Below are 22,661 nucleotides of genomic sequence, written 5' to 3'. Positions count from 1 at the left end.
TAAGAGGGGGATATTCCCTTTATCCCTTAGAAACAAATGTGGAGGAAATGGCAAGCAAGGCAAGGAGAGGGCTGGAGTCAAAGCAGATGAAGAATTCTTCAAACCAGGAACATTTGTAGATGATCTAGCAGTAGTCAGTCAGCCAAAGGGTTAGTACCACAGATTTTGAGGAGTTACCATTACATAGCACATTGCAGAATCATTGTGATAGCTTTGGGATAAGAAGCAGTCATGAGAAAATGAAGGTAATGACATTCTTAAGAAATTAGGAGGCTATGATAAATTTTAAAGTTGGAGGACATAACCTAGAGCAGGTGGAACAGCTCAACTGTTTGGGAGGTGCTTTGGATGGCGGTAAGAGTAGTAGGGACAAAACAAAAATTGCTTGAGATAAAGAAGAATTTAGAGAGAGGTGGGTGTTGGTGACTGGAACTTTAACAGATGAAAAAAAACTAGGGAAGCTTTAATACGGAGCAATAGTTTTCATGGCTCAGAAACTTAGTCATTTAGGTAAGAGGGTTGGAGGCTTTTGTACATGGCTGAAGGAGGAATCGCGGTGGAAATGATGACACCTCCTAACAATTAATAAGGTTTATTGTGTTCAGCAAATGAGGCGATCGAACAGTAATTATTCAGTAAATATTCGGCCGTGCGGTGGCGAAGCCAGAAGAGAATCCTTCACCAGGAAGCAGCGTCCTTGGGTTGACCACGATGGCGGCGCGCGTGACGGTCCAGTGCCAGTCAGAGAGAGAGTGAGACTGAGAGTGGCTCTGGCGGCGTGGTTGCGCCCTGGCGGCGGACCCTGGTGGCGAACGCCGGAAGCCAAAACACTTGCCGGCGAAGGCGCGTTCGCAATGGCGCTCAATGATGATTCTAGGGTTGGTCCGCCACACCAGACAGGAAATACGGAGTAGTAATAGAATGCTGAAAACAGTGATACAGGTGATGATACTAGGAAAGCATAGTACATAAAGGCCAAGAATAGGCATTTTCGATGGAATCGAAGGAGGTATGAAGTATGGAAAGCTAAGTAATGAGTTATTATAATATGCACCATGGGATGAGAATTTTTTTGTATCACATTAGTTTTGGCATATGAGTATTACAATGTGTATGGTTAAGGTGCATCAAAAAACTAACCCTAAGCTGGTCGACTCCAGTTAATAATAAAAAAAATCTCTCGCCATTGAATAATTAATAGCATAAGGATATATGACACATCAGTGCTTGACCAACTTGATATTCCCTGTCAATTAGAGGTAGCCTTTTTTTCTTTCCTTTAATTGCATTAATATAGAAATAAAACCTTATAAATGCTGAGCAAAATATTGTTATAAGCGGTGTTTGGTGAAATTGTAAATGATAAAAATAGAGAATCATAAATTAATTGAAAACTAAGATGTTTATGGATTGAAGTGAATAAAAAAGTTCACATATCCTAAGAGACAAGGCAAAATACATAAAATCTGTGTGGGAGATTAGGATTGGATAACTAACTGGGATGCAATTTAAAATGAATGGGATCAAGAGGCTTCATTTGGAAATAGCAGTAAGAAAAAAATATGAACTCTGAAATAACAAATTTTTAATATTTCCAATCACTTCCATACATAAGTTTCACTTTTAATGACAATTATTTTTATACATTTGGCAATAGGAAAATACAAGAGATGATCCCAATGAGATGGAAATGGTCTTTATCTTTGATATAATTCACATGCATACACTTGGATTAAGATCCACATTTTTTCAATCCTCCTTAATAGGATTATCTGTGTAGTCGCAAATCTGTTTCAAGAAGTGTCACCTCATTTGAGTTTGACACGAGTGCGCCAGAGGCAATGGCCATCCCCTCTCATTCATCTCTTTCTCTTCTTGCCTGTGACATCTAGCCGCAGCAGTGGGTTGGATGCAAGCGCCTGTTGATTAAGAGCAGTAGTTAGCAAAGGAAACAATGCCCAGTCCCACCACAACATTTACTCAAAAAATTCTTTTGCCCAGGTTTATGTGCATATCATGACTAATGTGCCATAAAAATAAATTGCTTCCCTTCTGAAGCATTTAAACCAGCACTCATTGCTCCTTCCTCATGGCCCCCTCTATTCCAGTAGTAGTAATTAGGGGAGGCGACCGACTGCTGAGGTCATTTGCGCCATAAGGGATGGACAGGAAAGGATGAAGGGTGAAGAGAAACCCAGCGTCGGCATTAGCCTACTCTTTACGAAAGGCGCCAAGGGGTCCGCAGCTTAATGTCCCATCCGACGCATGGCATACTCATTCAAAGTGCCCTCCACAAAGCACATCAAGTAGGGATCGAGATACCTCTGAAAAATATTCAACACCTCCAGGATCTGAACCCGAGGCCTCTGGGTGGGAAGCCAGTACGATAGCCACCGCACCAATCCCGATCCCCGTCCTCTATTCCAATGACAGCGATGTCAATGCATCACTTTGAACACATCCTCCCCTTTTCTCTCCTGACAACCATTGACATCTAGTAGGGGCACGTAAATAAACTCACTTCTTGCACTCTCACCCTACTTTCACCTAAGCTACCAAAAAAAAGTCTTTGGCTGCTTAAACCCCACTTCAATCAATCTTCCCTATTCACTACTTAAACTTCTATAGTATACAGCTCCTGGGTTCTTCCACAGCTTGCAACATTAAGCCCTCCTCCTAAACAATCTCTATTACCTCAAGTGTCCTCCTCCTAGTAATAACCTTCCTTCCCTAATCACCAAGAAACCACTCTACAGCCCAAAAGCTAATGCACGAGTTTGGCCTTTGAATATTTTTTCACTTTTCATATTTAACATTTTTTCATTTCTTAGGATTTGAGGTACAGTAAAACTTGCTTTTAACAAATTTAAGGGGACTGGCTTTCTCCTTTAATATAAATGGGATTTTGTTACATCCAAACTAAGGCATATTTTGCCGTCAATCATCTGTATTAACATAACAGATCCAAAACAATTTACCTTTGCCCCACATCATAACATTTTTTTTCCATTTTTACTCTAAATAAATAATAATTGAAAATATTATCCATTTAATCTTGTGTATGAGCACCTTGCTGTGATCCTTCAAGTAATACACAATTACTCCTCTGTTGACTCACACTGTCTCTGTAGTCGAATGCCAATAGCATTTCATGCAAGTGGACTATTTATTACATTTGATTTCCAAATTTGATATATGATGTAGTTTCCATATTTAATTATTGGAAGGAATCCTTGACTCAAAAGAACACTTTGTATTTCCACAGGAATTATTTATTTAGACAATCTATGTTTCGAGACGTAGCACCAGGCGCAAATACAGGGACTGCATTTGATATATATTGATATAGTATATATCCTTGGTAGATGGGGTGTGAGCTGTGGACGGTGATGGCTGTTGGAGGGGGGGGGGGTGGACCGTGGAATTGTGCTGGGGATGGAAAGGATGACAAAGGCATGTAGGAGGGAGAAAGTGGGGGAGGAGGAACCACAGTCTTCAGGATACAGGCACGCCATTGTACAAAGTGAATGTTGGGAGGATGGTTGGAAGCATGAAGTGGATTGGCGGTAAACAGCCATTCATTAAGTATTTCCACATTTTGAGTTCAAAATTTCTATTATCTCTAATTGCCTGAGGGCGTTGAGCCGAGTTGCTTTCTTCTCCAGGTGTGACACTTTGGGAATGAAGTTGCCTGTGTGCACAGTGCCCAGGTGCTAGGCCAAGTTGGACTTGTTCCCTTTCAGAAAACAGGCTCTATGCTCCTTCACCCTTTCCTTCTACTTTCCTCCTGTTCGGCCCACGTACAATGCTGAACATTTGCAATTCAGTTTGTACACTCCACTTTAATTGGAAAATGGTACTTGGTCTTTACTGTTGAAGAGAATGTTTTAAAGCTGTTTTTGTGGTAGAAAGCAGTTTTAATTTCATGTTTTCACAGGGATTTGGTCACGCCAAGCGATAGGGGCCCTACATATGCACCACTTCACTTGGTTTTCGATGTCGGGAGTGCTGCTAAATATTGCTTCTGTTGCCAATTTTTATGACCTCCAGTGATATAATTTATCAATTTATTTCTCACTGTATCCGTTGTTTACTGCAATTTGCTTGATGGTTATCAGTTCTCTTTGGATGTGTACTTGTGGAATTGGGATATTTGGAATTTTGAATATTGGAAGCTGTGGATCACTGAGAGGCAGACTACTAACTTTTGTGGAAAATGGTGTCTGAATGCAAGGTTCTCTCTTTTCTGAAAATTGAAAACACACGCTTCTTATGGTTCTTCGTGATGGTTATGTCAAGGAAATTAAGTGATGGGTTAGTTTCTTTTTCAATAGTGAAATTAATGGCTCTGGAGTTTTAATAATGTGGAAAGTTATCTAGTTGTCTCACCATACCTGACTACACACAAAAAACATTGTGTAAATACTGGAACCAGCAAAGAATATCCTTCACTGGTTTCCCTGGATGAGAATAAGTCCGCCTCCAGATTCCTCATGTATATTTAGGCTAGTAGTGGGGATACGGGTGATTTTGCAGCCAAACCATCCTCTTGTTTGAAAATTTTTCCATTGAATTTGAAGTACTTTTGTGAAAGACAAATTTTTTAATGTGGAAGAGCCTTCTGAATTAGGATGTCTTCTTCAAGATGAAGGACTTCTATTTTGGAGACACTAGAAAACAGGTTACATATGTTGAGGAAACGAGGGTACATTTGTGAGTATTGTCGTCAAACAAACCGCCAGGTTGCCTTTGAGGAAAAACCTGGGTGCTTCCTGTAAATATCATTTTATTTCTTCACTAAAATGTGGTTGGAGCCAATTCATTTGAAACCATATGACAGATCACAATATTGGGTTTATGCAGTTTAACAAGAAATGGAGAGAGAGTATTATGTATTATTATTGCAGTGGTTGAGTGAATAAAACAATGAAAAACGTACATATTTACCAAAGAAAAAATTTTCTCCCATCAAGACAATGCCCAAGTGCACACTTGTGCAGTTTCAATGACAAAAATTATGGAATTAAGGTTTAAATTATAACAACATTCACCATATTCAACAGTTTTGCTTGCAGGGACTTTTTTCTTCCAAACTTCAAAAAATGGCTCAGCAGAAAATATTTCATGTCAAATGAGGAGGTCTTCGCCAAGACACATGCCTATTCTCAGGACCTCCCAAAATCCTACTTTTCAGATGGCTTCATGAAGTTGGAAAACCCAGGGGAAAATGTATTGAGCTAAAGGAAGATTATATTGAAAATATCTATCCTAAATAATTTGTTTTTCTATCTCTTTCCTAAGGACTTAGGGAGCAACTGTAACTATTTGTAGACACTAAAACAAGAAAACTTTCAGTGATAAAGAGGCATGATCAAGAGGGGTCCTCAGGTGGGAGGGAGTATTCGCATCAAGATTCTTGCCCTCTCACCTTGTATCGGGCCTTGGCTTTGGAGTGATGGGGCCCATGATCGCCTTCATTCTGTGCCATGTGCTGTCCTCGCTGCCGCCGCCGCCTCATGGCACCACCCCCAATACCACCAACCAGCTGCCTCAGGGTTGGTGGCACAATGTAGTCTGGCACATCTGCCAATTGTGGCTGAATCTTCACTGTGTGTAGAGCCTTATCATGCCTAAGGATTTTGAAGTCATTGGGGTTGTCCTCAAAGTAACTCTGTAATGCAATAATAAGCCAAAATGAAATGCACAAATTTACAACAAATTAAGAAAGTTAACAAGTATATAAACTAAGTACAGTTAACATGTTTGCCAGAAAAATTCACTCAGTGAAGCGTAAGTTTAAATCTTGAGTGTATCTTAATTGATTAGCGTACTGTAGATAAATTGATCTCAGACTGCTGCTGCAGATGAACCTGAAGGTTATTTGAATTAAACACAGATATAGGAAATATAACATCGACTATATCTAGGGCCTTAATAGGCTCAAAAAGATGCCAATGTTGGATTGAAAAGAAGAGATGTGCTCAATTCTATTTCCTTCACATCTCAATCTTAAATTCCAATATCAAATTTTTCCCCAAATCTTACTTCAAATCCTAACGTTTACTGCAGAATATAATGAAACACTGCGTAAAAAAGTACAAAAAATTTTGGTTCAGTTTTCCTATAACATAACTAGCATTTTAACATTCTGAGGGTCAAAGGGATTCCTCTTTTTTTCACACATTATAACCCAACTGTACTGAACAGTTCCTCTAGGTGGGCTGTTGCAGGTGGTGTGGAATGGTAGTTACTTCTTCCTGTTGAAAGTACTGACAAATTTCATGCTACTATTTTCCAGAGCAGCAAAATATTTTTCTGAGGAGGAAGAAGCTATTCCTCCAAATATTGTTCCACTTCTTACTCAGTAGGAACACCAAGACTAGATATTTTTGAAGTCAAAATCTGGCTATGAAGTCATCACATCCCATGTTCTGAGGGCGGACTTGCATCCGACATGATAGCTATAGATTTAACAGACGTGAGAATGTTATTTTGTACACACTGAAACATTCAAAAAGGATGAATTGCCCCGGCATACCAATCACTAACTCTTTTGTTTCCACAGAATGTTTCATGGGGGCTTTTAACCCCTTAAATCAGCTGGGCTTAAAGCAATAACTCCTTACTCTGAGAGGCATTCCATTCCAAACACTGATCAAGGAGTGTCACAACAGCATAGACTTGTTGATTCTTTCAACTTTTGGGTATCAAAACCTTAGTGATGTCACTTGGTCATTGTTGACACTTATATGCGAGATGAGGCTGGGGCAGGTTTCTTTAAACCTTTCACTGTACTGTTAATGATGGGGATAACTTCATACATAGTCACATGGTGTTTGACTATAAAACATTTGAATCAACATTTTGAAAGTACTAGCTTCAGTTAGAAGGGCAGGATTTTAGGTGACGTGGAAGTAAATTTGTGTGTTTATACAAACTAGAATGCAATTAAGCAGACTATAGAGGGAGCTAATATTCCTTTGTTACACATGCCCAGAGAAATGGTCATCTCCCATATATTATTTCTGGAAATTACTAGCTTGATAAGTAAACTTACATACTTTTCACAAAAGGTAATTTAATGAGAACTGCATGTAACCCTTTTGTAAATCCTTTTATGCATAATAATAATACTGTACCCTATACTTCAGAATTAAAGACATAACTTGATTTTAGGCAACCAAAAAGTTGACCCACGGGCGAACATATAATTGAGGTTACACTGTAGGTCAATATTAACGTACATATTTTGAGAAGACGATTGACATGAAAAAAGGACACAAACCAAAACTACCTTCATACTTAAGAAAGATTAACTTTAAGCAATGTTTTCATACAACACACCCCTCAAGCCACCAAATATAAAATACTTGCTAACCTACCTTTAACTTCTTATTATTGAAAATTTCTTGCTTGATTTCCTTCAACCTGGCCTCTCTCACTGCTATCCGAGTCACTGCCCTCCAGGCATCATTTGCTCTGTACCTGAATCCCTCAACTTCCTCCAATTTGAACTGATAGGCTCTATAGGGCATGGGGATGGAAGGAGAAATAGATGAGAAATTTATGCAACAAAATTTCACACATAGGCAAATACAAAACAGTATTTTGAAGGTTTTCAAATAATACGGAAAGAGTTCAAAAAATTTTAAAAAAAATCATATTTTAAAAGTGAATCCACATAAACAAAATGAACCTGTGTAATCCATTCACCACATTTCCCTGAATGCTGTTGTCAGTGGCGAGAATGACCCCTACAGTTATTTATTGAATTTTGTATCTTCTTCTCTAAATGTACCATTGGCCAAAAATAATTTTCCCTCCAACTTTCTGCATCTATCATCCATACCTTTAAAAATAACAGAAACATATATGCACCCGGAGTCATCACTCTGGGTTAACAGTGAAGCTTGAATTAACCGTTTAAATAAAATATTTATTAAGAAAACTGGTTATTGTACAAGGTTCAATAGGTATATCTAAGGCTATGGGTAAGACTTTTTGAGCTCTTTTGATTTGTAATAAACAATGTGTTGGAACCACCTATAATATTAAATTAAGATTCTTGAATTGCTGCAAAAGTTTATTTCATTCATGCCATTATTCTCTATGGCAGAACTAAAATCTAACGTAAAATAACATAACTTTGGCACCTATTCACTTTAGGAACTCTAGGCAAGTTCCTCTGAATTCCTTATAATAAACTGTCATAATCTTGAGCAATCACACAAATATTGATAAACCCTAATCACAATTGAGCTACTTCATTAACATTCAGTGCATTTTCAGTGCAGTTTCATTGCAGTGACAAGGAAATCATGTGAACTATCCAGTTCTAAGAGTGAATTAAAATTTTTCATGTTATCACTATAGGGTATCACACTATTGAACCAACTGTCAAACTGGAGAATAATTGTCCCATTGACATGTTGAGTAAACATCCTCCAAAACAGTTAGCTAATAATACCAATAAATTTATCATATTTAAATCTTTTTTATTTATCAGTACTCATAGCTTTCTGAAATATGAGATGGATGGACTATATGCGATAATATTTAGAAACTGGTACAATGGTGTGCCATGTAGGTCTCCATCACTTCGATTAAGGCAAATAAAATGCATTTTTCAGTCTCTTGTGTGATAATATGCAAAGAATAAGTTCAGTTTGCTTCCACTCGTCATTCGATATTTAATTAAGTCTCCGTAAAGGCTTCCACCTTTTTTTTTACATAACTCACTCTTTGAATATAATAAAAAGTAATAATAATAACTGTATACATGACTTTTTTTTTTTTGGAAAAACCTTTTAAAAAATATGTTATAACATGAGGGGTACATACATACATCTCTCTATGAAAAGGGGCGATGTAATTAATTTTAAATAATTTTTTTATGTTTTGGCATTTTGATAAATTAGCAAAATGAGAAAAGCAATGTCAATCAAATCATAAACAAATATTTTATCTCAAAAATTTTTATTTATTACTATCAACTGCTAACTATTTAAATGCATCATATGTTCTTTAATTATTGAACATTTCAACAAAATAAATGACATGGCTTCTGAAATATTTTGAATTGTTTATCTATATCTATCCTAAGAAGAATGGGCTATCACTAGTATTTTAGCTCTATTTGGAAAATATTCTCTTTTTATATTTTTGTATCAACATTTTAGTCAAATATTAATATCTTACTCTAACAGCATATTACCTAAAGCTAACATTTGAACAATTTATTTATAAACAAATATTTCTGATATATTTTGGCTCTTTTTGTGTGGTTTTTAAAAAACAGTCTGGTTATTGAAGGACATTATACTCCCACATGGGCTTCATTTCCACATCACCCTTTACACCTGTACAGTGTTATGTGGTCTGTAGATAGTGTGTGCATCCCTCCATTTCACAGCCGTGATTACATTAATTTATTACATCACAGCTAGGAGAGAACTCTGTGGACGTGATGCACAAATTCAGACTTATCTTCAAATTACTCTATGATCTGGTGAAAATATTACTTGCAGAAAGATTACATACACAAGAGTGAAATACAAGCTACAAAAATATCACATAAAGGAAAAAATTATTGTTGAAACCAAACAATTCACATTCATTTCGAGGCCATAAAGAGCACAGGAAAGATTGAAAGAATAGGACTGGTGAATTCCTATTTTTATAAGCCAATGGGCTGAGAGCATGCTGTGCAGTGCCTTTGCAGTGAATGCATTTCCTCAGACATGGCCAAGGACTGATCACTGGACATAGTCTTTTGAACTAATGCATTCTACGTATTAATAACCAGAAATGTTGGGAATCATAGATCACAGTTGTCCATGCTAGATATCACATGTATGCAAACTCTCACTAGTAGTAATTTTTCCTTGCAGTGGAATTCAAAGTTCAACAGGGATTTATTTATTTCATCCATACAGCATGTAGCTCTTCAATTTCTAATGCCAAATCTTTTCCTCTCAGATTTGATTTGTTGAAATAGTGGCCGATTCTCTTTGAAATCAATAATAACAAAGTTTTGCACATCCTTACTTATGAACCATTTTAGTGTCAACATCACTGTGAGTGACACAGATCAAGTTTCCCTGCAATACAAGCATCTCTCTAGGTAACTCTTTTCCCAGTGGCTTTAAATGTTAATAACAATCAAATCATTCTTTTTTTTATCTCCTCTTTTTGTGGTACCTCATTTCAAGAGTTTATTTAATATTCAGAAAATTATTATAAAAGATGTTTTCAGTCATTTTTTTATACGAGGGTTGTTCAATAAATCCTCAGGAAAAATATAAAAACAAATTAATATGAGATTTTTTTAGTTTTCCACATAATCTACTTTTAGCCAGATTTAACTTTTCCCAGCACTTCTTCAACTTATTGAAACCATCCAAAAAATCGGATTTTGGAATTATTGAATGAACCACTTGAAGTCTGCATCTTTTTTTCAAAGACCCAGGCGATTTTCACATGAAATTAAGCAATTACACATGACACTTATAGGGTTTTAAGTACAACCATCAGCGGTGGATGAATAGACATGAAGACCAATTAATGAGGGAGTTAGGGGGGGGGGGGGGGTAAGGAAAGATAGGGCGACCACTGGAAGAGTGACTGTTTAGAGATTGGAACTCACTTCAGAGCCATGCTGTCATCGCCTGTCATTTTCCTCAAGTGCTCTTCCACCTCAGCCATTGCAGAACGCTCGGAGATACTCACAAAAGATAGTGCCGTTCCCTGGAAAGCAAAAATACTCATAAAATCCTTGTTCCACTGTATTTATCCTCTTTTCAGGATGGGCAGGGCTGTAATGGTTTGTAAAATAGACACAGTACCCTCAACATGGCTTAGTAAAAGACCAAGTTTTTTCTCTACAAATCAAAGGAAAGATAAAACAATTTATTTGAATGGATAATATTCAAAAGTTTGCAATGAGCACATGCGTTTGCATTGCATTCTTTTGAGTTTGATCAAGAGGCATTACAATGAATAGTTACCATTTCCATTTTTCTTTGTCAGTTTGTCCTTAGACAGCCACTCAAACCTTAACACCTAGACAATCCCTGTTCAATTCAAGGTATATCAAGCACGCATGCATAAACACGTACAAGGAGATCCATATTTCATAGAAAGGCAAAATTCCCATTCTATTATCCCACTTCAATTTCTACGATCAGGGACTCTATTTAGTTCATGCAAAAAAAAACTGACTGACCTTACTCTTTCTCTTACATTCACTATCTCCATCTACATGTATTTAAGTGTACGGGCATGTATAGGTATTGTGTATGCATGTACTTTTACTTTTATGGTCATTATAATATATGTATATGATGATGGGTTAAATGGAAGAAGGCGCCATTTGGTCCCAATTTTGCCCTAATAAAGACCTCTATCTATCTATCATAACTATCTCGAGCAATTTGCCCCAACTCTGACACAATTGGTACGCTCTGATACATACATTTGATTCTTGATGAAATGGGAAGCTCCTAGGAAAAAACAAGGAAGTTGCTTTGCAAATCCATGACACTAATTAGGACTCGGTGTAACAGCTTGTGGAAAACAATGGTATCCAAGAATGACAATTCTTTTCAACCAGAAATACTACATTCACAAGGAAGAAAGGATTTCCAAATCTAATCATCTGAGTATTTTAAACAAAAACCAAATTATAACCAGTTTTTAATTTTGAAAATAATGAACTCAGAGGGGCAGTATAAACTTAGGGACACTACATGCATGCTACACATGGAAACACAGAGAAGAAAACTTCATTGAACTGTTTAAGAGGTGAGCCTCGGCCATTGTCGAATCGGCTGAGGAGGGTGCAGTAGGGGAAGAGTGTATTGAGCATACTTTGGTTAGCCCTGGTATGGTGGGTCTTTACTTGCAAGTTAAGTAGTGGGATTCTAGGATGGAAAGAGAGAAGCAGTGAGGGCAAAAAGTAAGCCATAGGAGACAAGACTTCACAGGAAAACAAGGGATGGACAGGGATACAGATTTAGTTGAATAGTTGGTAGTGATTACTTAATAACCAAAAATAAGTGGATATAAAACATTTTGGCAGGAAATGGTTAAAGTGTGTGAGGAGAGAGGCCTAAGAAATAAAACACTTTCAAGAAGAAAAAAGGAACAACCTGCTTGGACACATTAGTTAACTGAACACCATAAATGAAGAGACTACTTTAAAGAGGACCCTGACCAATAATTTGAAAGTGAAATATTTTTTTAAATAAAAAAGTTTAGGAAACTTTTTCAACAGATCTTGTAGATAGCATAGGCCACCAGATAGAGCCACCACTCCTCACCTGGTTATTGCCACGGGCAGTGCGACCTGCTCGGTGCACATAGGAACACGCGTCCTTGGGAAAGTCAAAGTTAATGACATTGGAGACAAACTGGAAGTCGATGCCACGAGCCACCCCTGACTCATGGTCCTTCTTGCGCTTGCCCCTGAAAGACACATTAAGGAGAGACTTTCATAATATTTAATTCAAAATGATACACACATAAATTCCATAAGAAGTTGATTATGTATCAATATCTGAGCTCTGAATCTCATACTTTAGCTATTTAAAAGAGACAGAAAAATATTGGAACAAGGATTCTTCAACTTTTGTAACTAATAAATTTATAGTTTTACTATCCCTTTTCACTACCTGTTTTTCAGTTATTGCTATGCTTTTGATAGTAGTACACTATTCATACCACAATTTACATTCCACCATAGGCATCTAGTAAAAGTTGAACATCAGAGCATAAACTGATGAATGACACAATTATTACTTGCCACATATTTAATTCTATGAAATATAACAAATATTTGTAGAAAGTAATCACTTTTCTCCTTTTCACATACATTTACAGGGTTTTATACAATTTTAAAGGGCTGCTAAATTAACTTGTGAATTTTAGAAACAGCCTCTGAGACAGTACAATATCTTTATATCTTTAAGATAGATTAGGAATACTAACAGTGATTTGAAATAAAATGCCAGCATATATATTTCCCTTCGGCAAAAAATCAGATGTAGACATACCCAGCTGATGTCCCTGGCATTTTTGGGTCATCCAATGCCTTCTCATCAGAAGCAATGATGATATCATAAAGCCCTTGATTAAACTGATGCACTGAGTGGCATCTCACGGAAGATGGCAGTTCAGAATTCAGGACACATGTAGGTATTTTAAACTGCTCCAGGAAGAGTTTCAGTCTGTCAATGGGAGAAAACAAAGCCGTATTAACTGATAATCAGTGTTTGAACAGAAAGAGATAAAATACAATTCACAATTTTAGCGCAATTTTAAAGAAGACCAACGCCTTGTTCTCCAAAATAAATACACAGTGATAGTCCAAGATCCAAAATCAACCAATCCATACAACAAACAGATCCAAAATAAATAGACAGTCTCTTAATGATAGGTTTACATTATTCACAGATTTACATTGCAATGAGCTAAGCGGAGAAAAATTCATGGAAATTTTTTTGACAGTATACTTGCAGTGGCTACTGATTTTAGCCAACACTGTTTTTAATAGTGAAATCACGCTTGAATAGAGGCCATTGATTTGAAAACTGGCTCATCAGACGTGGCTAATGGAGATCTAAAACAGTTAGAAGAAATGGGCCCTTTTGCGAGTAAAAAAGGAAAGTGATCATTCCGACAAAGATCATGATGAACGGACAACTTCAACTTTAAAGCTAGACTTCTCGAACATATACAGAGATCTATGGCTGACAATTTTTCATTAAAACTGTACAAATGGTTTTTTTCACCACTATTTAATAAAAAAAGGTTAAAATCCTCAATAAAATTAGATAAGATCCATCCTCTCTTGTTATTCCAGGACATTGGCCCTCCCCATAAAGGATCGTGCATGTTAAAATCGCCCATGAATATAAATGACTGAGGAAACTGATGGACAAGGGCTTTCATGTGAAAATGTGTCACCGGTGCACCCTCTGGTAGATAAACATTACATAACATTATCCTCTCAGGGAGGTACACTGTGATGGCCACTGCTTGGAATGAAGCATTCAGTTGGACTTCGGAGGTGTAAAAGGCCTCACGAGTCGCAACAGCTACTCCGCCATGGGCTCATTGACCAATGGTGTCATCCAGTCTAAAGAAAGTGTATCCCTTTAAAATACCCCAGTCAGCCGCCTTAATATGTGTCTCTTGCATGCCAGAGGGGTTAAAATTGTGAATTATAACAGCCAGCCCCTCCTTGTGCCCATAATAACCGTTGCAGTTCCACTGCATTATGAAAGCCATGATTTTGCCTTAAAATATATAAATAAAGTAATGAAAAGTGGTGAGATGACCAACGTGTGGGAAGATTATTGGTTGAAGTGGTGTTCCCTCTTCCACTTGCTGATGAGGACCTCAGTATCAGAGATACTGCAAGCCCTCTTCCATTATCTCCGCCTTCCTTGGTTTAGCCAGAGGAGAGATGGATGTTGTCTTCTCATGCCCTTTTGGCATGCCGCTGTTGGTGGGCTTTTGGTGGGCTCTTCTTTGAAAGATGCCTTGTTGTCCACCTTACTCTTAGTCTCTTTTACACTTTTCCTCTTTGGTGCTAGTATGTCCGCAGTGTTTCTTATAGATCATCTGTCTTCATGGCGATGGTACAATTTGGCAATGGGATGGTTACAATGGAAGCAAGAGACCGGGATAAAGTTAGGGCAATTAGCTCACTGTATTTTCTCTTCACTTCCAAGTATGGGACTTGGTCCAGCATCTTTATCTTCATGACCTTCCTTTCGTCTTTCATCGTTGGAAAATCATGGGAGTACACTGGGTGTGTACCCTCACAATTGACGTACAGAGGTTCTGAGTGGAACTCTTTAACCTCGCTAGGTCCTTAGTCACAGCATGAGCAGATGGCCTTACCTTCACATTGTGATGTGGCCAAAGCATTGGCTTTGAAAGCAATGCACTGTGTTGGTATGAATGGCCAAACTGGGACAGATTCATACCCAATGAACACCTTGTCTGATAGCTTGTTTCGTGCAAACATTAGTACCACAGAAGTACTGTTCTTAGTTTCTCCATTGTGCCTCGTGGTCAGTCGATGACAGTCAATCATTCCCTGAAAAAACATCTCTCTCTTGATCTCCTTAACTTCCACGTATAAGAGATCGTAACGACTAATGACTCCCCAAAAGGTGTTCAACGTGTGGTGCACCTCCATCTCAATTGGAATGTAATGGAGCATTCTTACTGCCAACAATTTATCACTTGGTTTGTTGTTTAGGGTCTCAATTAGCAGTGTACTATCCCTCAGTTTCTTGATGCTCTAAAGGTCACCAGGTAGGACCTGCGAAAGCACTCAGTATAAGGAGAGGTGACACCTTTTCAAGGTCTCATCTTCCTTTGCACAGGACATTATCAAGTACCACTTACATGCGGCAGAACCATTATCTCCCCAGCCCGCATACCAATATTTTGGTTGATGGAAGGGTTTTTTCCTCCATACCAATAAAGATTCATCCTCTGGCTTACCCACCCACCAAGGATCCACACATTTGGGATACTGCTCCACTGAATCAAAGCAATCGCCAGGACACAGGAAGGCTAGGCGAGGGATATAACACTTCAGGCGTAGTTATCTGTTTCAGGGTGGATCTTCAATGCAAGGTCCCCACCAAAACTCTTACATCTATGACCTCCCTACGCAGATGGCCACAACCTTGGCACTCGCCACCAGAACAAAAATGCAGTTGAAGCCAATTGGCTGGCAGTGGCTAGCTACCAGCCATCAGTTTACGTGAAATCTGGGGCCAAAGGGATGTATCACCCTGCGGTCCATACAGGGCATCCGACACCCTGCTTGGAACCAAAAAGCTCACCCTCCAGGATCTCCTTCTCTCCCTTATGGGTCTCTGGGCATGGCAAATACCCAAGTGGATCGCAAGCCAGATGGTATGGCCACACACAGACAGTGGATCCACAGAACATTCCAGATGCATCCCCTGCTGGCAGAAAGTTTGTTCTATGGGTTTTCTCCTTAACCTTTCAGTCACCTCTTACAACAAGAAGGGATACTGTGGGAATAATCTCCATCCCCCTACTCGCAGGGTTGCCGATAGCGTTCTCTGCTGCCTTTATGCTGCTTCATTTTGCCTCACACTGCTTTGGGTGCTGGGTCTTTTCTTTAACTTCCTGAACCACCCCAGGCTTCCCTCAATTACTTTTTTTCAGCTATCGCTGATCCTGACATCTTCTTAATGAGATCTGCTAAATCCTTTGAAATCGGCTAAATCCTTTTCCCCTTCTCACAAATAATGTTCTAGCTATTTATGCCGCACTGCAATTTTTTATCCGTGTGAGAAGCAACCTTTCAACATTGTTGAGAATACTTGCTCATTGTGTAAATATTCTTGTCACTCCTATTGAAGCATTGATCTCCTTAATGTTGCCCTTGCTCTTGAGGAGAGTACAAACCATTGATGCAGACTGATTATATGTGCATGCTAGATCAGCCATGCTCACACCTGGTTCTCGCTTTTTTATTTGTGATGTCTTCTTTTATTTTTATTCTCTCAAGGCTGTCTTCTTGCCCCTTTTCTTTAGTGTCATTTTTGGAAGGGTTATTACCATTTGTATAATTAAATCAGGAATAATATGTCTGAATGCAATTTTGGTAAAATGAGTGATTATGGGTGGCACTTAAGGTGCCAACAAGATCAGGGCTAAACTGATGCAGCAGCATTACCTTGGACTTCCCCTCCCCCCATCACTAATTATGCAAAACATTAATCATTGAGCAAGTCATTTTATACAGTATTTTTTGCTCATTATGAAAGAGCTCATTAAGCAAAGTTCCACAGAAATTTGTGAGAAGAAAGTATTTATTACCCTTGCAATCTCGTGTTCTACTTGAGATTTATTATGCAAAATCAAACACTCCATCTGAGAAAGTGAAAAGAGGAAGAAAGAGAAATCCTTACTTGTAGCACCTGTCCACTGTGCTCACAAAGATGATTGTCTTCCCACGCACCAGTCTCAACTTGAGGAGGACATAGAGGATGGCTGCCTTGTCATTCTCCTCAGCTGAAAGGTGGTAGTGAGCCAGCTGTGATGGAGGAGCCACCTCTGGTTCTTCCAGCTTCAAAACCACAGGGTTGCGCAGTGTGAGTCGTTTCAGTTGGTTGACATCCTGTGAGAGAGTGGCACTGGCAAGGATGGCCTGGTACACCTTGGGGAGGTGCCTATGGGGAAAAGGCATGTGTGAGCAGGAAGAAATACAACCTGATCTTCACCTAAATACTAATTTACTCTCTTGTCTCAATACTATTTCTATTTATAATTCCTATTGTTTGGATTACAAAGTTCTTTATTTCTTATTTGAGATATTTCCATCTTTCTTCAACTCAATCCATCTCCATATCCTCACTCATAATTTTATCAACTGCCTCCAGTAACTTATTCCTTTTCATCCAAATTAAATCTTCTCCATTAAGTTTCAATGGCAGAACCACATATGAGACCAAACTAAATGCACTAAATTGAATATATTTATGATTTCTTCAGGATTTTTTTAAAGAAGTATTTTCAATGAAATATTAAAACTGCTATAATGGGAAGAGTTCACCCCAGCCGTACTCTTATAAATGGGCAAAGGATGGGTGGGGGAAATTGGAGAAAATACAAGCAGTAACAGCAGTCCAATTTCCCCCACCCATCCTTTGCCCATTTATAAGAGTACGGCTGGGGTGAACTCTTCCCATTATATTTATACGGCCGTAGTTACCGTTCGCTTTGTATATTTGTATATTAAAACTGCTGCTTACTACAGACTAATAATAGGGATATTATTGACACTCATAATAAAGGCAAACATTTTCAAAGCCTGATTTACACATGCAAACACACATCTACAAGCATTCAATACTTTTCACTCCAGAAAAAAATCTGGACAATGCACAGAAATGAACATAAAAATTGGATTTGTCTGGGGAAAGTCGGGATGTCTTGCAATACTAGCCATACATTTGCTATTGTCTCATTCCAAATTTGATCTACTGTTTACTTCACTTACGAAAGAACTTCTTTCAGATCACTTTCATAACCAAAGGAGAACACCAGGTCTGCTTCATCGATGACTAGTACTTCTAGTGAATCCTTCAAACAGAGATTTTTAGCTTTCAAGTGAGCAAGTACTCTGGATGGTGTGCCAACAACAATATCTGGAAGCTCCATTAAAAGTGGTCTCTGAGCAGCCATTTCCACCTGACAGACAAAAATAAAGTGCATGCTTTAATGATTCCACAGAGTATGTCATGTATATGTGAGTACAGTAATCTTTGATTCTTATTTGTAGTTATTCAGTTTTATTTAGTCCTCTGCAAGCCACCACCAGGGTGTGTGGCAGGTGATGATTACACACCAGACCACCCTTGACCCAAAACACCTTTCCCTCATAGCACAGTCCTACAAACGTTATTTTATTCTGATCCCTCATCATTTGAGGGAAAAATGACACCTTAAATCTATCTGTTATGCACTTAAATCTCCCTTATTTGACATGATCCCTCCTACCATAGTGCAAAGGGGCTAACGATACTTTCAACATCATTGCTAAAGAGACCACTTTTCACTATATACAAGAGATTTAATCTGTAATTTAGCCTCCACTCCATTGAGTATTTCCCCACCTAGATCCTCTGATAATTTTGATTTGCCACTTATTTTGTCATTACAATGTTTCACAAATCTAGCTCCCCTAAGTGACCACAATCCTATTCTGCAATCAATCAAACTTCATGAGGATCCCATATGCTAAGCTTAAGATTTCATTCTATTTTAAGCTTTTTAATCTTTTACAAGTACATGCCAGTTAATTGGCATATAAATAATTTGAAATCAAAAGAGACTATAGCTGAAAAGATTCCACAATTGTAATTTGAATTACAATTTTTAGTCCATGTGGTTTATGATAAACTTTAATTTTATTTTTATGACAAACATCAAAAAAAATTGTGGAAATCAACTGTGCATCCCCTCTATACAATCACTTTCCCTCCAACTTCCTTTGACATTGATGATGCCCCAGACTTATCTAGTCCCACCCAACATGTGAAATTATGGTATTGCAAAAATTATATGACCACACCTAAAAGCCACATTGTTATGTTGATACCAGCTGGTGCCATAATGAGTTTTTAGTGAAATTAATGCAGAGTTAATTTTACACAATATTCATAACTTCCTCCATATTTCAATTCGCAAAACCACAAAATTTGTTGTCTCAGGTGTAACTTTATGGAATTAACAGAACATATTGAAAGAAAGAAGTAACTCTGTGATTCCACACACACCTTATTAAAAACATGTCCAATGTCGAAACCTAGGTCATGTTTTAAATGAAGTGTGTGAGGAATTAAAAAGTTACTTCTTTCATTGCAATGTGTAGTAAAACCATTCACAAATAATGCTAAGTGTGTGATTCCTAGAATTACCATTGCACCACTGGGAAGTTTATACACAAAAACATATTGCTCCCGGATAATATAAAATTAAAATTGAAAACGAGGAATGTGAAAAACAAATTGCAAAAGAATATTGCATTGTAACAGCTAAACTCTGCAGCTATTTAGGGTAAAAATTGTTGAACCTGTTGCCTGAACTGGGTTTCAAACCTGGATCCTTCAAAATCCAACCAAGTGATTTCTTTTCACTCTACTAAAATTGTGATATTGTTTCATGCAACACATCTGTGATTTAGGAATAAAAAATATCAAATGTGGCGATGAAATATTTTGGAGGGATGAAGGTGATCCATTGAGAACGAAGCATGCATAGCATTAAGCTTTCAGTCTCATGAAATACACAATGGCACAATATTAAGCACACTTCCATGAGGCCTATGGTTACTAATTTACACATTTGATGTGCTGAGATTGCAATGTTTTGTCAAAGTTGACATCTGATTACATGAGTGCTGTTATGTGGATGTTTAGGATAGTGAAGAGGAATTCTTAGTGAATTGGTATTGTCAATGATAATTGGTGAGAACACAAAAAAATGTCTGCATACAGCCATGAACACCAGTAATAAGAATGGGATTTCCAAGATTGTAAAATATTATTCCAAGATTTTAAAATGAAATTCTAACACTAGAAGCATAATGAATATCCAACAGGAAGTGCAGAGCCTTTGGATATTTCTCAACCAGTAGCTTGAAATGTACATACCAAGAGGCCAGAAATCTACATTTATGCCAAAAACTTCTCTGTCTCCAAGATTGCTAAGATCTTAAAATATGATCAGTTAATATCTCTATTGTGGAATTGTCTCCACTCATGTCCAGCAAAGGTTTCAATACCACAGGAAGGATCAAGGAGTGATTCTGTCATTTTGGGATCAGCACTTCAAGATTGTTTCACATGCATCCTTTAAAGTAAAGCTCCATGAGCAAGGGTATAATTGGAAACATTGTAGACATTCCACAAACCCATGAGAAGGAATGCAAGATGAAGATGAATACAATTGGGTGATTTGAGTGAGTGAATGGCCAGGTTCCTTCTGGTCCAGCATACTACTCTGAATTGAATGAATGCAGACATCAATCTGTAATACAAGCTGAACTGATATATAAAGCTATGATCGGACAAATCCTGATTTTGATCAGCGTGTGAGTATTTTCAGGACTTTGGTGGATACCTGGTGAATAAATAAAAAATATTTTAGATGTATCCCCAGCCATTTCAATGACCATGAACCATTCCAATTTATACAACAAATTACTTATAATCAGGAAGATAAACTGATATCAGAGGTTATTTATATTTAGATCCACTGCATTTATATACATTTAGATCCATTGTATTAAAGGAGGCAAGGGAGTCCAAAATGGGTTTTGCCACCAATATTGATACATTTCGGCAGAGCCACATTTGTAGTCAAAATTGCAGGAAACTAGTGAAGGATTGAGATCAAGATTGGATGAACAACACTATGTGGTGGATGAAATACCACCATCAATGGCTATAGAAGTTAAAAGTGGAATCTACATACTACAATATGGGCAGAAACACATTCAGAGTTTGCACCCGTGGATAAATTTACCAGCTGAAGGGCCACGAACCACAAACGAGTTAAATCACTAGAGGCATCCAACCATAAGGATACCAACAGAATAGCTAGTCATTACCAGGTGACGATATTATGATTTCAATGTTGTATTCAATTTTATTAAATAAAAAGTGTTACATTAATGTTTGGATGGGGTATAAGAACGTTTTTAATGAGCCACTGCTGTGATAAGCATAATAAAGGCAAACAGTATGCCTGCAGTCATTTAAATATAAAGGGCACTGATTAATGACGAGAGAATACATTTGATTTATGACAAGAATCACATATTTCACCATGTGACTGCGTGACATCAATTTAAGGATTAGTACACATAATTTACCACCTCTCACCTGCGGTGATATATCCACGCAGCGCACTTCTCTCGAACATTTGCAGGTCAAAGATGTGAAGTTACTATGTATTTGCTGGCACAACTCTTTACTAGGAGATAAAACAAGTGCTTTCACGGCCTGTTCCTTCGCAACCTGTAATCAAGAATGAAATAACATCAGAAATCTAACGTTTTGAACAAATCTCACCACGTAAATAGTTCTCGCTTTACTCACATTTTTCGAAGTAAGAACTTTCTGTATTAATGGAATTGCAAACGCAGCTGTTTTTCCGGAACCTGTACGAGCTCTAATAAGAACATCTTTCCCTTCGAGAAGCAATGGAATTGCCTTTTCCTGAATGAGAGTAGGCTCTTGCCAACCCTGTTTGGCAATGGCCTGATGAAGGTTACATTTCGCAATAAAAGAAAGGGAAAAGAATTAATGACGAATCCACAATGATAACAACGAATTCTTTTGTAATATTGTCACCTGATTACTTTTAATATTCTGTCGTCCAGTTCCATTTCGTGGAAGTGACATTTTCCGTCTTCCATTTCTTGTTTTTCCGCAGTCATTTTGCACAAATAATTAATATGCGACAAGAGCGTAAAACTTCACGATTACACACACTGCAACAACACAATACTTCTATATGCTATATTCCTTCGTGTTGGGTATTCATTTATGAAGCGCATATTTATTTACTTCACAGCTCGTCAATCCACCACAAACATCGAACATGAATTAATTTTATCCAAAGGTATGAAACTCAAGTAAAAATAATAAAAAAAACACTAAAAATGCTTGGGAATTAAACTTTCGACCAGAACGATAACCACATGGGGAACCCAAGGTTCATCTATGTGAGAGAGAATTTTAGTATTAGCATCATTAGTATTGTTCGTGACCGCTGGTATCGTCAGCGCGGTAAAAGCGGATATGAGCATCGTGAGTAAATAAGTAAGTTTAATAAAATAAGGGTACATGCAGCATTATGCTAGCGATATTTGGCGTTCATTGTCTTTTTTTATTAAAAAATATCTACTACCCTCTTTAAGAGCACATACCATATTTTTAAATTTATAACTTAAATGAATAAAAGAGTTACGTGATCGTAAATAGGCATAAATATTACAAAATAGCAGAAAACAATTTTTATCTAATAGTTTTTGGATTGTTGACGAATACACTTTGCAAGAGTGCGCGGGAGAAACCATTAAATTCCGATTTATC

At 37.7% G+C, this 22,661-nt stretch overlaps 1 protein-coding gene across 1 annotated transcript; it reads right to left on the bottom strand.

Annotated features, from left to right (window-relative positions):
* Window positions 1-1,568: 1,568 nt before the first annotated feature.
* On the bottom strand, window positions 1,569-22,306 carry Ddx56 (putative ATP-dependent RNA helicase DDX56). The gene is made up of 11 exons (XM_071591842.1): window positions 21,926-22,306; window positions 21,663-21,824; window positions 21,447-21,581; window positions 18,059-18,249; window positions 16,968-17,228; window positions 13,053-13,226; window positions 12,321-12,465; window positions 10,646-10,746; window positions 7,383-7,524; window positions 5,429-5,671; window positions 1,569-1,919 (listed from the first exon to the last, which is right to left on the bottom strand). The coding sequence occupies exons 1-11, from the start codon at window positions 22,001-22,003 to the stop codon at window positions 1,860-1,862; spliced, it is 1,692 nt and encodes a 563-aa protein (XP_071447943.1). The 5' UTR covers window positions 22,004-22,306; the 3' UTR covers window positions 1,569-1,859.
* Window positions 22,307-22,661: the final 355 nt, after the last annotated feature.

Source organism: Hetaerina americana, unplaced genomic scaffold, assembly GCF_022747635.1.
Source record: "Hetaerina americana unplaced genomic scaffold, ioHetAmer1.1.p SCAF_5, whole genome shotgun sequence".
NCBI classification, from domain to species: Eukaryota; Metazoa; Arthropoda; class Insecta; order Odonata; family Calopterygidae; genus Hetaerina; species Hetaerina americana.
The sequence above is the reverse complement of the archived record's forward strand: the minus strand, read 5'-3'. Positions and strand labels throughout refer to the sequence as shown.